At 30.2% G+C, this 18080-nt stretch overlaps 1 protein-coding gene across 1 annotated transcript; it reads right to left on the reverse strand.

The window, feature by feature from the left end:
* Positions 1 to 12887: 12887 nt before the first annotated feature.
* On the reverse strand, positions 12888 to 15288 carry LOC115874303. The gene is made up of 2 exons (XM_030889411.1): positions 15218 to 15288; positions 12888 to 13370 (listed from the first exon to the last, which is right to left on the reverse strand). The coding sequence occupies exons 1-2, from the start codon at positions 15286 to 15288 to the stop codon at positions 12938 to 12940; spliced, it is 504 nt and encodes a 167-aa protein (XP_030745271.1). The 3' UTR covers positions 12888 to 12937.
* Positions 15289 to 18080: the final 2792 nt, after the last annotated feature.

The raw sequence follows: 18080 nt of genomic DNA on the forward strand, positions 1-18080 counted from the left end.
GAATCGGCCTACGTTTGGCTAAACAGGCTGGACACGGTGGAGTACGATATTGGCGAGTCTGAATATTTATAAAAATTTGCAAAGTAAAATATGTTGGAAAAATAATTAATCCATACATATATAAAAGCTCAAAGGGTTTTTTTGTTGCATCCATCCCGCCGAAACCGCTTTACCAATCTTGATGATTCTTTTTTTAAATGAAAGGTATATATGTGTAGATTTGTTATGAAGTATTTTTATAGTGCTTAATGGCTATTTCTTTGTGTAAAACGACTAAATACTAAAACATACCTGAAAAACACCTACACACAATACCTCCAGAAATAAATTATTTGTCATTGTCAGTGTGTCAGTTAGATTACATAGTGTGTCAGTTGTCATAGTGTGTGTGTGTCAGTGTGTCAGTTAGATTATATATTACGTTTTTAGATATTTTAGAGTGAGTTCATGCCGCCAGCTTTACATACATAAATATTAGCACAAAGGTTCCTTTAAACGACATTAGTGAATTAGCTACACAAACCATACAGTATAAAATTTTATACAAGGGTTTATTTAGTGACATCATAACGAAATATATCTTCCTCAATTATCCTTCAAAGAATAAAAAATAACCTATAAAGAGAGTATTAGTGCTCTTAATAAATAAAAAAAGATGAAAAATAAAAAACATCTATGCTCTATAAAGAAGTAAAAAATCATTTAAATCAATCCATGAACGATTCGAGGTGTAACGCGAACGTAGTCGCGAGAAAAAGCTAGTAATTTATTAAATTATTTTATTTAACTCATTAATTTTCATTGAAAAGAAATTTTTGTAATTCGCCACTATATTAGTTAAAAACTAAGAAACTCATATCAAATTTAAGTTTTGGGATTTTGACTTATACTTTTTAGAAAATCTGAACACATTTTAAAAGAAAAAAAGGTTTTGATAATATTTGTGTAGTTTGACTACAAGTTGTATAACATAAATTTCTACGACCGTTCTACCTAGTGGTTGCAGCATCGCCTTGTGGTGCAAACGTGGGCCTGTTAATCTGTGACGTGACGCACAACAGCCAAGAAAAACAGAAGCGTGGCTAAGAATTTAGTAATTTAAAAAAAAGTCTTTTAGATACAGTAGTAGGTATTAAAAAGTTTTGTGTTTAAATGGGGTTTGCCTTTAACAGTTAAAAAATTATATCGTAAAGTGTAACTTTCCGTAAGAATTCTTTTTTTTGCTTGCTTGTTTCACGGATAGGTGCGATCGCATAATTATTATTGATAATGTTTTATTTAATTTTAACATTACTACTTTTTCAGTGAATCTTTAAATCTGTTGTTTTTGTTAAGTTCGTTATTTAAACATATGTATGTAATACACTCATATATTAACACTAATCATATTTTTACGTTTTTATTCATCATTTTCAATGCCCCCCCGGTTGCATCTTTGTAAAGGACTGTGAATTTTTTCAATTACGTTGATATAGTGTTTTATTTTGCTACGTAGTAAATTGAGATAAAAAGTATCTTAGGTTTACACAAAGAAAATTATAGTATATAATAAGCAATATAGTTTAATTTAGTTTAATTATTTCCCTTTTTCTCTTTTCTCAGGTCAAAAGTATTAATAGAAATGTCCTCATTCAAGCTATTTCTGTAGATAATAGTATCCGATTTGTCCTTTTCCAGTCACTAAATTTACAATTCCATCAATGTTATACGCTTTCGTTAGTGGTTGTGCTAGTTTAACACATATTGGAAAGACTGGAAACAGTGAATTTTTAACAACAAATGATATACATCTATTTTAGGGTCATAGATTACAGCTGCGACTTTTCAAACAGGTTTTTCTTTTTAACATAGAAGATATTTTTTAACAAAAAGAAGAAAAATTTCATTTCCTAATCATCCATTGAAAAGAAATATTATATTTAACTTAAAATCTGAGAATTTGCTACGTTTGCAATTTTCTGATGTTTTTCTTAATTAAGTAGGGTGGACCATTTTGGTTGTTTCTATAGGGTATCTAGGAAACCGTAAGAAATAATCACATTTTGATACTGCAGTATCGGGTTCTTTTTTTGAAAAAATCACAATGCCGCAAACGGATCGTGGGTATCTTGATCGGTTTCGAAGCTACAGGGGGATTCTCAAATTTTGTACTTTTTGAAGATGTTCGATAGTTTGTTTATTTCAGCAACTACGCAAAAATTAATTATACATTCTAAAGACACTTTTCTGTGTAGAATGCAGTAGCTTAGTCAGACTTTTTTCGAAAAAAATATTTTTTTAGATATTAACTATACTTCTGTTTTTTTTTAAATAGAACCCCCTGTATATTTTTAAATTTCCTGATTCAGCTTGGCATGGGCTTCTCGAAAATATATATCACTCTATATTTATTTTCACTATTAACCTCAACATTTAACAAATTTTTCTTAAAATATCCAGTTAGTAGTAGGCCGCGCCGAATAATAAAGTAAACGGTTGTCATGGTGATCGGGACATACCTTTGATGGATGCGTGACATTTCAACAAATTGAAGTGTGTGTATTTTAAATAATAAAAAAAAAATGAGTAAATTTGAAAATTTTGTGAAACATAATATGTTAGAATGTTATATGGAGTCTAACAAACATAAGCAAATGGCAGCTGATTTATATTTTGAGCGGTATTTTGAGCGCGAGCAACCAAACCCAGCCTTTTTTAAAAGGTCAGAAAATAGTTTAATTCTAGCTACCTAGGTCACCTGATCTCACTTCCTGGGACTTCTTTCTCTGGGGCTTTCTGAAAAACGAAATTTATCGAAATGCAAATAGAACATTAGAAGAGTTACAACATTGTTTTGTTGTGGCTTTGGAAAGTGTAAACAACATGCATATTCGAAATGCTGTTAGCGTCGGCGTGCAGAGACGGTGCCAACTCCGTCTAGATAATAATGGAGAGCAGTTTGAACATTTAGTGTAGTCTTTGTGTTTTTTATATTAACTGAGAAGCCCAATTGAAGTAAACTGTTGAGTTTGTATTAAAATATGTTCTTTTGTTTCCGTCACACTTATTTTTTATTTGCTTCGTATTGTTCGAATTTATTTAATTACTAATACATGGATTAATTTGAAAGTGGATATTCGCTTGTTTCCTTTAATACTCGGCATGACCTACCAAGAGGAAAGTCGATATCTCTAAATAAATTGGAATTTTAAAGTTAATAGTGAAAATAAATATGTAGTGTTATATATTCTCGAGAAGCCCATGCCAAAATGAATCAGGAAATTTCTAAATATACAGGGAGTTGTATTTAAAAAAACATAAATATAGTTAATATCTAAAAAATATTTTTTTCGAAAAAAGTCTGACTACGCCACTGCATTCTACACAGAAAAATGCCTTTAGAATGTTTAATTCATTTTTGCGTAGTTGTTGAAATAAACAAACTATCGAACATCTTCAAAAAGTACAAAATTTGAGAATCCCCCTGTAGCTTCGAAACCGATCAAGAGAGCCACGATCTGTTTGCGCCATTGTGATTTTTTCGAAAAAAGAACCCGAGACTGCAGTATCAAAATTTGAATATTTCTCACGGTTTTCTAGATACCCTATAGAAACAACCATAATGGTCCACCTTGTACATTTAAAGAAGTATAAAATAAATAATTTAAAAGAATTATAAGAGAATCTGCTGAATTTTAGCAAACTTAATCAAAATTTTTTTAATAAATAAATTCCCCAGTCCTATTATTTAAACACAAACCCCCATAGTGGAGTGCCCAGAGACTTTTACCTCGGAATTCAATTACTGTGAATGTATTAATCTGAAACCTTCTGTATTGTGTTTTATAGATAAAATACTAAAATGTTTACCCATTTTTTTTCGTTGCTTTTAATTTTTTGTTTTAGTAATTTTAGTAAATTCTTAATTATTTCCTTCGTAATATTTTGATTTTTTTAATTCTTTTTCTAAGTAAATTTATTGAAATAAATATATCGAATGCATAAGCTATACCTATTCTGCTTATATTCTAATTATTGAAATTTTAATTGAAATCGAATTATACATGGTGGCGCGACATATACGACGCGGTTTTTGCAAGGAGAACAAAAGTTTGTATTGAAGTGAAATTTTGTGAGCTTATGTAAGTCAATTTAAAGCATTTTCTAAAATTATGTAGAGTTCTACAGGGTGTCCCCAAAAAAAGTTACACATCAAAGTTATATTTTTTGTAATGGAACACCCTATATATTAACTAATTTTTGGATTCTAGTAAAAAATAAAGCCATAAAGAATTCTTTTGAGTTGCTAGATAATTTGAAAAATATTGAAGTTCCACATAATGCAACACTCGTTTCTTTCGATGTCAAAAGCCTGTTCACTTCTATCCCGACCCATGAATTGTCCTCTATTATTTATGAACTAATTGATAAATCTAATCTTAATATAATAGTAAAATCAGATTTAATAACAATTATTGAAACTTGTTTAGAACAAAACTATTTTCAGTATAACAATGAAATATTTAAACAGAAAGATGGGTTACCGATGGGTTCCCCAATTTCACCGTTATTCGCAGAAATATTTATGGCAGATTTTGAAAAGAAGCTATTTAAAAACAAGAGTGGTTTAATATCAAAAATAAATTATTGGGCAAGATATGTAGATGACATTTTTTGTATTTGGTCAGGCACCGAGAGAAATTTAAACAGTTTTTTAACATTATTAAATTCAATTAACCCGAGAATACAATTTACTATTGAAAAAGGTATTAATACCATCAATTTTCTTGATGTTACAATTATAAAACAGTCTAATAGATTACAATTTGATATTTACAGGAAACCCACTACCACAGACACTGTAATACATAGTCAATCACACCAATCCTGGCAAATCAAAATGTCACCCTTTCATAGTTTAATTCATAGATTAGTAATGTTTCCACTGAGCCCAGAGAATTTTAAAAAAGAGTTAAATATTATTAAACAGATCGCCATCAACAATGGATATAAGTGTTCCCTTATTGATAATATGCTAAAGAAAAAACAAAACAAAATATTAATGAAAAATTTTTAATCCGCTAATTCTAAAGACAATAACAATTATCAACCTTTAAACTACATTCCTAATTTAACTAACAAAATATCAAATAATCTCAATAAAATAGGATGTAAAACTATTAACGTAAATAAAAGAAATTTAGGTCAAATTTTATTAAATAATAAAGACAAAACTAATGTCAAAAATAAGTCGGGTGTATATAGGGTGGATTGCAATGATTGTGATGCCGTGTACATAGGCCAAACAGGTAGAAATGTAGATATAAGGATTAAAGAACATGTAAAGAATTTTAATAATCTCCAGCATAGTTCTGGTCTTGCAACTCATTGTATAGTAAATAATCACAAAATTAATGAAAACTCAATTAACTTACTACACAGAGAAACAAAAGGTAGACGCTTAAATTACTTTGAACAGTTAGACATACTAAAATCTGTTAAAAACGAAAATAATGTTAACGACCAACAAGGATTTCTAAACACATTTTTTATTACCCCTATTGTAAACTCTCTGAACCCACCCCAATAGCAAATATATATATATAGTTACAGTGTAGTTAGACGATTAGTTCTTAAAAAACTCTTGAAAAAGGCCTAACAAGCCGAAACATATATGTAGAGTTAAAGTTACTCTTATTAAAAGTTTTTTGAAACATCTAAAAGCGTGCTTTATTAAAATACTAATATTTCAACGATGTTTCACAAGGAACCAACCACAGCTTCAGTACAATTTATAAAAAATAAAGGTTTGTTTCATTAGAAAAGTATATGACTAAAATGTCTAGTTTTTGAAATACATTCACCGGCACGAAAAATGGGCACCTTAAAACTTTGATGTATTTTAAAGGTTAATATATTTTGTTTTAATGGGCCGATTTTGATGATTTTTTAAGCAGTGTGTAGCCAAATTATTTGACTTTTTAATATCTTTTTCTAAATTAAAAATGAAACTCCCCATCCGTTAATTATACGAGGGAAAAATTCAAATTGTTGATATTTTGGTGAAAGTTGAAATACCCTGTGGAATATGTTAAACAGCAAGAAATTTAAAAATATACTACCCATACCAATCTATTTATTTTACTAAAAAAAGTTTCTAATAATTTTTAAGTTAACTATGGATGGGTTTAAATATAAATTCGTCATGCGTCGTCACTTGTTGTTTTAACCAGTTTTATTGGTTTATTTCAAAAATGACAGATCGTATTTCAATTTTATTGGTTTGACGGAACGACAAACGGACGCCGATGCGTATGAACTCGCCTTTAGATTTTTGACATTTGTCAAAGTCTTGCCAAATTATAGGTTATAATTTTGTCAGTTTGTAAGTCAAATACCCTGCGTTTTGGAAGATGATGCATTTTGATTCGTGTTATTACGTGTGTTTTGTGTCTTTTGAAGTCAAAGTGGAGGAAAAATCGAGTGAAAATTAACTGTAGAAACCAGAGCACCAGTTTATGGTTAATAATCGCTGCCAAGGCAGAAAGTCTTATACAGATACACCAATAAAGTTACTATCAATAAAGTTCGTATACCATCTCGTCGTAGATAAGTGCATCTCGAATATGGTAGAAGGACCATACTCTAAACCCATACTAAAACCTGGAGTAGCTGTAAAATATCGACATCACACGATAGGTAAATAATGGATTTTAGTACTGCAGAAAAATAATGTCAAAAGGTACTGGTTTAAAAAAATTAAGATTAAAGTTAATTAATCAACCTGTGAGGTATAAAATTTGGTAAGTGTTATTATTAATAAAATAGTTTGTTTTATTTATGTTTTTTTATTTATTCCTGCGGAATATTACAAATTTGTATTTGTACATAAGTTATATTGATAAATATAATCATAAATGCGGGAAGTTTCATAAAGCTTGAAAGTAAGAAATAGTTCTTTTTTATATTTTTTTGGTATGTGGTGTTTTGTTTTTGTTTGTTTTGTATTAACACATACCGTTTTTTATTAAATAAAATAACTCGATTACATTTTTTTAGTTTTATACAGTTTTTTTCACAATATTTTGAAGTTCCTTGTCAGTCAAATTTTAAATACATATATTAATTTCCTGCTCTGCTTTCCAGTTGTACCAACTTATTTCTTTGTAAAATAAAATAAACTACTTTGAAATTAAAATGACAGACACATCTCTCAGTGTCAAGGATCTTCTCGTTGGACAGACTATATAAACGAAGCTAAGAATATAGAAAGAAACGGTAACTAAACGAAAATAAGTTTCATCGGCCACTGGGAACGATTTTCGCTTAGTAGTCAGCTAAGTTAGCTGCGTTTTCGTATTGTGTCTCTGCTATCATAGAATTAATCGCTGCGAAAAAATCGCTGGAACCTGTCACGCACTAAAACGAGCAAAACTAAACTACGATTTGAATCTTCGTTCACATATTTTCGTTTAGTTTCGCTCAAGTGGCCGCTGATGCATTTAAAAGTATGGGAGCTGATTTTTAAAAATCTTATCTTCGCTTGGCTTAGTTTAGTTTCGCTCGCAGTGGCCGCCCGTCTTAAAACAACCGAGCGTAACAGCGAAACGCGCGTCCACAGCAAAAGTAAAGTTTTTTGGTGTATTGTGGTGAATTAGTGGTTTTATTTTGCTATTGTATAATCAAAGGTTCCAACCAGAGATATGGAAGTGGGAGAATGAGCTTCGACGAGTGCGCATCCAAATTTTTGTCGACGGCAAGATGGCAGACATCTTTCAGGTCTCGCTGTCACTTCCCCTCTTTAATTGACATCTGTTTGTTTTGTTTTTTTTTCGTTTGTGTTGTTATCTAGTTAAAATTTATTATTATCTCAATTATTCTAAACACTAATTCAAAAAGGATTGTTGTATATTCATAGTCATTCTAAGAAAGCTAATACGCCGGGAATAATGATTAGTTTTCATGTGTAAGTTTATACAACATAATTGTGTTTACAGATGATTCAAAACTGTTTATTTTTAGTTTTCCTAAAGGCGATTTGTAAAAATCGTGATTGTAATTGGGAATGGTCAAAAATAAGTGTATGATGTGGCCATTTAAAGAGGATGTTTTTATTACGTGTGGAGGAAGAAGATACTTGGAATCAGTGTTCGTGCTTCTGTAAAACAGTGCACTCTTATAGTGTCCATGAAAGCACAAGTTCAAGTGTACCAGAAATATATCAAATAAGATTGGTCCTTACTTGACAAGAAGATTATTTGGAGGAAAAGAAAACATAAGATAGGGTATTTTAATCGAACAGCGAAAATTTAACACTTTTATTGTAAAGTTTGTTGTAGGTAGTTGTAGTTTTGTGCTAAATATTTCTAACATTAGCAGCAGCCGTGTTCAGAGTGTCAAGAGGAGGAGAATTCAGTTAATTAGATTTATGCACAGTTACAGGTATGAAGGCTTTTTCAAACATAGTATCGAGTTCTATAGTCAACATTTTTAGTATTCCTACAACTGTAAAACAAGGAACATTGGACTGAAAAAATGGCAAGATTTATATAGGAAGAAAGGGTATTATGCCAATAAGAAAATTAAATCTGTAGGCAGAAGTTTCTTATTTAAAAACTGTTATGGGGCATATATTAATTTGTATCTGTGCCACAAATCACTGAGAAAAATCATATAATATTCATAATTGTTAACGAGATGATATTTAAAGAGTGTTAAAAATGAGACTATTAGTCATGAAGCTTACAGTGTTACTTTGTTTCAATATTACACTTTTATTCTTGTAAAATCTATGATGAAGTTCAAAAGCATTTTGCAATGGCCTTAAATTGTGAGTTGTGAGCCAGGATTTATAGTAAAGGTATTTGATGCAATGAAACTTAATCGGTACCTTCCAGTATGTATTTTAGTAAGGGGATTGTCAATCCCATGTTTTTAAATAGATAAAATACAGGCCAAAGTTGACAATATTACAGTTGAGAAGAAACTATTTTATCTTAAAAAAAAATTTCTTAAAATTCTGAGATCATATAATCTAATTTTCTTAATAATAAATTAGGTATATGTACATACAGAATTTTGTTATGGACAAATAAGGATCGACAAGCTTCTTTTGTGCAAAAAATAAATGATTTTTTCTAGTATTACGACAAACCATAATGTGTTTTACAAACTTACCGGTAACAGTTTTTGTTTATAATAAAATATTTAGGAATAATTTGGGTTGTTTATCAATATATTAATGACTTGAATTTTGACAAATCGAATTTGTATCAAAATAATTTTACGAAATATAAAATTGATGTTCTATTACAAGATTGAGTTTTTATTGTCGACAAAAACCAGGATAAATACTAATAATAATACCCTTAATAAAATCAATGATGTTTATGTATTATGAAAATATTTGTTAGAGGACATGTTATGTAACAGTTTTTGAAACATAATTTGAAGGGACGAATAAAAAAAATAAAACAAAAACATATTTTTTCTAGGTTTATATTAAAAATACAAGGTAGGTAATCATCAAAAATAATTATGAACCAAATGTTTTTTATGAATATACAACTTGAACAAAAAGTTGTTTAGAACAATTTTTACCAAATTTGCAAAAATTTTAAATTGAAACGCGTAATTCAGTACAAGTAAACATGAAATATTGTAAATACTTATTTAATATCATTTCGAGTGTTTTACGACGAAAAGATCATCTGTCCGTAGCGTCTTTTGTCAGAATATTCGTATATTTAGTGTATTATATACCAATATTGTACGCAGTTTTGAAACTGATAATTAAATAAATCATATTAATGTTAACTAACCATAATAAATGACAGAATTTCACTAAACTTAAATTGCCCCCCGTATGGTTGAAAACAGCAAATTGATATTTGATTATAGATTACCACCTATATATAAAATGACACGAAGACCTGGAATATGGCGCCCAACTTGATTAGACCTTCTGCGCATGCTAACGCTCATTCTCTATCCCTTCTATTTCTCTGGTTCCAACTCCCTAACTGTAATGATTGAAGCCAAGTTTTCACTGATTTTTAGCGCGCTCTGACATGCAATTTTTAGTGGGCCTATTTGTAACCAATATATTCTTATTGAGCCGCGCACACATGCATCTAAACAGTCAGCCGACTAAAAATTACATGTCATTGCACACGCTAGAGTTATAAAAAAGTTTCATATAGAGCATCATGGAAAAAACGGCATCACAAAAGCAAAAGCAAGATGATTCATTTAAAAGAGTGGGAAAAATTATACGAACTGATACATATATTTATATTTGATTGTATCGTTTTAATTTTTATTTATCGTTCGGTAAATTAAATATTACTCGGTCTTTTATTTAATAACTTAAAATATTATAGCTATTTTTATTTTAAATAAAAGGTAAAGTCTTTGGAGAGACACAAGGTTATTAAATTAAACAGGTTGCCTCGTAACTTGACATTAGCCGCCATATTGCGCGTCATCGTGTGGTACTCAGCAATTTTCAGCTTGTTTACCAATAAATTTACATTGTTTTCCTAAAGTTTTCCGTTTATTAAATGCATTTGAGTGCATTATAGGACAGTTTTAGTGGACATAATATATTTTTTTTTAATTTTAGTGTACTTAACGTATTATAATTGATGAACCAGATAGTTTTTTTAAAATTATTTATCAAATTTTCTTTAGAAATAGAGAGCATTCCTAGCTATAACAGCCTATAATGTTCAGTACTTTTTTTTGCTAAGTGATGTATATGTATAATAAATTATTTCGACTAGGTTGCAATAATTTAACATGGTAAAAAGCTAAAACTTTTTTTCGAATACAAATATTACTTAAAAATGTTAAATGTCAGCAAAATTAGATAAAAAAAAATTGGCCCCAGGAGGCACGTATAGCCTCCCATACTAAAATATGTTAATATCTCGAAAACTGCAACTTTGACTGATTTTGATGTTATTACAAATTTTGTTGCAAATATTATTCCTAATCTTAATTTGAAAACCGCGTTTCGCTAGCTACTGTAATTTTGGAGTTACGATTTTTTTAAATTTTTAACTCCCTCCTATACCCCCTTACCAACCCCCCACCCCCACCAAAAACTAATGGCCAGATTCTCGGGTGCCACAGTATTTTTGTGCCAAATTTGGTTAAAATCGGTTCAGCGGTTTTTGAGTTATCGTGTTACAAACGGCAGACAGACAGACAGACACAGATACCATGAAAATATTTTGTATTTAGGTCATTTATGACCCAAATAACTCATTTTGAGTGAAATTAAAAAAACTTTTTTTTTGCCGATCTGAATAGCCTATTGGTATGGTCCATACCTATTGGTATGGTCGGCTAATAATAAATATAGACTTTCTAGAAGAATAATTGAATTTGTAAAATTGTTATTATTATTAAACATCTTGATAATAGTTATTTTAAATGTCCCACTAGCTGACGTAATCGCGCCAATTACTGTGATTGGCCCAAAGTTACGAGGCAACCTGTTTAATATAATAACCTTGGGATACACATTCCTAAGTAGTTTTTTTTATCCAATATCTATTTCAGTTAAAATCTTGAAAAAATTATACAGAAACTGAAAATATATTTTTTTTTCACGTTACAAAAGTGTTAATTTTTGCGGCGGGATTGACAATATAAAAATAGTTATTTTTGTATCTAGTGCGCGAAGTGCTACTTTGGTGATCGATACTTGAATTTTTTAACGAGGCGTAGCCGAATTGAAAAATTAGTCGAGATCACCAAAGTAGTTCGCGCACTAGTGGCAAACAACATTTTTTCTAAAAACATATACGATAGGATACGTCAAGGATTCTATATCAACAATAAAATTCAAATATCAAATAAAATTTTTGAATGTCAAATACCGGGATCAAGTACCTCTATATCAAAATTGGATAGTGTCTCAAGTCCCAAAACCCCCATATCTCAAGCAAAATCAAAACTATCTAGTTTAGGATTAAATATTGGTTCGTGTACTGGTTTTACTATTAATGTTAATATTGTAAATAATAACTAGAATATGTATTAGTGTTAAATTTGATATTTGTTATTTGTTTATTCTTGAATATTTCGAAATACATAATTAGTTATATTAGTTCTTCATTTTCCAAAAATCAAAATTCCAAAATCCCATATAATTTACATGCAGTGTGCGAGATAGGCATTTCGCGCATTACTTCATGCGCCGTGTCATAGTAACGTAGGAAATTGAAAAAAAGTGTCACTTCACACATTGCTATCAATTCGCGAACCTTTTCATTTTTTGACGTTTGTAGAAAAATGTCATTTTAACGCCTAGGCATAAAAGTAAAGCACTTTTACCCTTAAGCATAAAAGTACGAAAATATAATGTTAAACGTAATATAGTGTCAAATTCAATGAGCGTAACCATAATTTCTCGATATATAATTGAATACAAGGTATGTCTGTTAAACCTTCTTATATTTTTTGGAATGTTTAAATTGTTTAAAAATTATTTGTGGCGTTTGAAAAAAAGATAGCATGTTCTATGCGGAGTAAAAATGACTTTTGCACCTCGACTGTCAAAGTGTTTGTGTCTTGCTTGTCAAACGCACAGCCTCGTAACACAATGTGTTATTTTTACTCCTAATAAAACAATATACATACTATTTTCTCACTAAATATAATACTAATTGCTACGAGATAAACAAAAAGAAGATTATAAAATATTAAAGTTTATTATAATTTAAAAGGGTCGTATAACACACATATTTACATTATAATTTTAAATCGTTGTCTATCACATTTACATTTTTACGTTTTAAAATAATTAACATTTTTTATTAATTATACAAAATAAATATAAATTATTTAAAGTGCTTTTCAAGTATAATTTTGCAAGTATAAATCTACCTCAAAAAAATTCTCATATTAGAATGTAGGTCTTATAATATGAATTGTAACTTTTTGTCTTCTAGGAAAAAAAAATTTTCCTCTTTTTAAGAGGAAAAGTGTCACACTCTAAAGTCTTGCGTTTCTGACTATAATAAAGGTGCGACCTCGGGTGCAATTCACTTGATTCTGTCATTACGCTATCTTCATTTTTGGATGTTGGCATCAACAATTTCTTTTTTCTAATGTTGAATATTTTCTCTTTGTTATACTTTTGAGAGAATCTCTTTTTAAAAGGAATGTCAGAAACTTTGCGGGCTTGATACGTAAAAGCTACTACGAGTGGTTTTTCCACAAGGCTGTTAAAATTGGCGGGTAAACTAATAGATTGGGAGAGGTTAGCATTAGCAAATTCTTCCAAGAACGCATCATCTACTAGCTTTTCCTCAAGAACGTCCTGCAATTCAGAATCACGAGGGTTGGTATCGTAGAGAGCAATAGGTCCAATTTCAGAGCTGCAACAAGATATACAGTTAATTAAAAAACACACAAAGGGTATTATAGCCGGATTGAGATGGACTTCCGTGGCTTTTTTGACTCGCACTCAAGGGATCGATTTGATGTCGAATCAAAATAATTCACCTAAATTTATAACTCTAACTAAAACGGTTTTCGAGATTTAAAAAAAAACTGTTTTTTCAATTTTATTTTTATAGCAAAATTCAAAATTAATTAATGATGATTTTTTTCCTAATTATTAGAAGTCTAAGACATGAAAAAATAATATGATCATGATTAATTATAAAAATTAAAATCTTCATTTTTTTAACCTTCGTGAATTATGTCACTCACTAAAAATCGTCATAAAATATCTTTTATACTTCTTTACACTCAGGATTTTTTTTAGAATTTTTTAGAAGTGGTGGAACAATATAAAAAAAATTAAAAACACATTTTTTCTAAAATCTTCTGAAATAATTAATGGGTTAGTTGCAATTTAATACATACAATGACATCAACAATGAAGACTAGTTTATTGTAAGGTTACCTAAATAAGCGAAACTCTAGAGGAATATATGATTGCTGGTTACTGAAAAGCCAAGTAAACGGCGTTATACTACGTCAGCTTGACGCGAATTTTTCAAAACCCCAGTCTTTACGTAATCATTGCGTTGCAATTTGATTGAAAATGTGTAATAAGCAACATAGATAAAGAAAACAAGTTTAGATTGGAATGCTCGGCTTGCCGCCAAAACTTACAATTGTTTTGGGGTGCATACGTTGTACGGGATCTGGCGCTGCTATAGCGGTTGCTAAGAACAACCGTAATCAAGAACAGAAATAATTTTCTCTTGTCAAAGTCAGAATCTTCAAAAATTATAAAGTCTTTAAAACTTTAAACAGTCCTCTTTGAAAAATACCGAAAAGTGTTTAAAGCGTCGATTTTCAAAGTAATTATTGCTAACTTGTGAGTTTAATTTAAATTTTATTTACTTAAACCCGTGATAGTTGTGAAAAAGTGACATTAAAAACTTAACAAACTGTGTGAACTGTGAACTGCAAAAACCATCGTAGATCGTGGCATAACGTCGGTTTCCAATGTTTCATAGATATTTCATATATGTCCATATATAAAATAAAGTTTCTTAAATGCAATACACTGTATTTTATTTAAAAAATTAAAAGGAAATAATAATAAATTTGAATAAATAATATTTGGCGACATAATCCCGGAAAAAACTGAACCGCTCCGAAATTATCAAAAACTTAGGGTCGCGACCGTTGCAAGAATAGCGCCAAATAGTATTTACATTGTTCTTATGGGCACTTTCCAATCTAAACTTGTTTCATTTATCTATGATAAGCAATATCGTTGTGAATTTGAAGTAAAACTATATTTTCTACGCACTTTTTTAAACTAAAAAAATATAAGTTAGTTAAAACAGAAGATTTTAGAAAAAAATGAGTATCAAATTTTTTTCATATTGTTCCACCACTACACCACACAAAATTCTAAAAAAATTCCTGAGTGTAAAGAACTATAAAAGACATTTTCTCACGATTTTTGGTGAGTGACATATTTCACGAAGGTTGTAAAAATTGCTAAAAATCGGCTTTTCGTTTAAGAATCATGATCATATTATTTTTTCTTGTCTTTTTTTACTTTAATTTTAAATTTTACTATAAAAATAAAACTGAAAAAACAGTTTTATTCTAAAATCTCGAAAACTGTTTACGTTAAAGAGCTAAAAGTTTAGGTGAATTATTTTGATTCCTGATTTCGGCAGATTTCCCACATTAAAAAGGTATTATAAGAGCACCTTATTAGAGAAAATCTTCTGAATAAAAAAAGTATATTTACCTTAAACCGTTGCTTAAACCTTGTGTATTTTTGTCTTCACACTGCCCACCAAAATCCATCTTGTATTCCATCTTGGCTTTACGTGTCACTTTAAGATTAAAATAATTGTCAAAAATGCTAGATCAAGAGAAATCTTCAGTAGATCAACGCAGACTAAACTTTTAAGTCCTTATAAGTCCTTTCATCTTATGTAAGGGCGGGCTAAACCCGTCCTAAGTGGGGATGTCGGCCAATTGAGAATATACCTGTATACCTGTGTATTAGGTAGTGTAATGTCAGCCTATCAGGGCCTGGCGTTATACCCTTAAGGGTAGTTTTTATTCGATTTCAAATTACATAAAAAGTAATAAATATCGTAAACTCCTGTATATTTTTTTAATATAGCTGAAGAATACGCCCTTTTCAAATTTAATAAATAAGAGTATAAAATATAATATAAAATTTAATTACTTAATATATTTAAACATAATTTTCTTATAAATTATCTAGTTATGTATATCACTATATTTTTTATTATTTTTGTATTGAAATTCGTATAGCGGGAATATATACAGGGTGTTTCAAATAACTTGTTCCACCTCTGGTGAGGGGATTCCTCACGTAAAAATAAGATTTATTTTTCATTTCAACATAGGTCCGATTCTGCTTTGTTTCGTAGCCACAAAGTGTTAAAGTCTTAATATTTTTTCGATTTATTATAATTTTCTTCCACGTACTTTTAGCATTTTGAATGAAATTTTGAGTGTAAAAGTTACTATAAATGAAAAAAATAATTTTAAAGCTAAAAAAGTGTTGACATATTCACCAGGGACTGTTGGAATTTGAGATTCGAGAAACCCCTCCTTATCGAACCTAAACCCCACAGTCAATCCGTTTACAAAAAATCAGCTTTAAACGTCAAGCAGTTTAAGCAGAATAGTGATTACTCATTGGTCATATTTTATGAAACACCCTGTATATATTTTTAAAAAATCTTAAAATATGTAAAACAATACGTGTTTTAAGAGTTTTTCCGAAAAACTCACCGGTTTTTAAATAAAAAATATTCTAATATTTGAGAGTAATTTCACCCCCTTAGAATTCGAGTTTCGAAAAATCCCTTCTTATCGAACCTCTACACACTAAAGTCAATCCGTTTTCCAAAAATCAGCTTTTTACGTCAAGGGCTTTAAGCAGGATCGTGATTAAGCAATGACCAGATTTTTCAAAACACCCTTTATACATTTTTAAAAAATCTTAAAATATTATTCTGAAAATTTTTCAGAATAAATAAATACCTTAATATTGAAACTTAATAAGTAAGTACTGAAACATACAGCGCCATAATATCTCGACCTCCGTACGTTATGCTCGTAACAGGTTGAAACAGAATGTATCTAAAACAACTGATGGCGTTATTCCCCAACCTGTTTCAAACCTCCATCGACAATCGACCGATGCAGCAGCGTTCCTTTCCCACTCCGATTATCTCGACCGCCACCCTGTTATGCTCGTAACAGGTTGAAAACCAACATATCTAAAATGACTGCTTCTCCAACCCGTTGCGAGCCTCCATCGACAATCGACCGATGCAGCAGGGTTCCTTTTTTTCCCACTCCTGTTATCTCGACCGCCAGGCGTTATGCCCGCAACTGTTTCAAAAAACCTGCTTCTTTTATATCCTATTATTTTTAAGCTATTGCAAACCCAATACGACCATCGACGGTTTCGACCTTAGTTTCGAACGAAGCAGCTACGTCCGCCGTAGCGCTTTCCCCACTCTGTTGTCCGTTGTCTCGCCGCCTGTATCGATGGTTGACGAAATAACATGTTTTCCATCCATACCAGGGTTGCCACAAGCTACACAATTGTGTATTTTGCTACACATTTGCTTCCATGACTGCACAGCTACACCACAATGGCCTGTGCTACACATTTTGAGAATTTACATATTTATTATAAAAAATAATACCAGAACAGTAAATCACCTGACAAAAGCTGTTTTTTTTTTGCTTTTAAGTTATCTAAGTTACATTAAAAGAGGCCGCAAGTAAACTTTAAATTTTGAACTGACAAATATCATTTTCGGTCATCTATTGGTCGAGTCAAAAACGGTAAATAGACAGGATTGCTTAATTCCTTAAGTAATACATAACACGTACTTTAGCCATAGTTTAAGGAAAAGAGTAGTTGCACTGTCGCAAATATTTTCTGCCATTTTTTGCAAGCTGTCGAATATCGGCAGGTTGCAAAGCGTTTGAGTTGAATTCCGTCAGTCGAGCTGCGAGGTTCGAGCGTTGCGTCCCAGCACAGAGACAGATTGACAAAAAATGAGTGCCTTACTGTTTGCTGCTATTAATTGTAGTAATAATTCAAAAAGTTGTTCTTTCAGTTTTTTTGATTTCCATCGGATAAAAATCGGCAAACTGATAGTAATTATCAATAAACATTTAATTATATTTGTTTATTTTAGAAGGTGAGATATTATGTAATTAATTAAAGTTATTATTTTTTTAGGATGTGGGCAGATTTTAAAAATAGTTTTTTAGATATACAGGTTGTCTCAAATATGCGCATGAAAATATTTTTTGGTCAGGGGATTTGCCATAAAATTTTCATTCCAATAATAATTTACAAGATAATTTATATAGATTGGTTTTTGAAACATTTTAGAGTAAATATTTTGTACATCTAAAGTCTCCGCAAATTATTCATATTTTTTAATTGAAAGAAATTTATAATAGCATAATCTCTTATAAATTTAGTGGACTGTATTTTTTATGTTTTTTTTTATTTGTTCTTTATTATAAGTGGTCGTAATATAACAATATTCAAAATATTATAGACAAAATATTGAGTTTATAATTGAAGGAAGAAAAGTGCC

The sequence above is a fragment of the Sitophilus oryzae genome, unplaced genomic scaffold, assembly GCF_002938485.1.
Source record: "Sitophilus oryzae breed Bouriz unplaced genomic scaffold, Soryzae_2.0 scaffold_1274_pilon_pilon, whole genome shotgun sequence".
Classification (NCBI taxonomy): Eukaryota; Metazoa; Arthropoda; class Insecta; order Coleoptera; family Curculionidae; genus Sitophilus; species Sitophilus oryzae.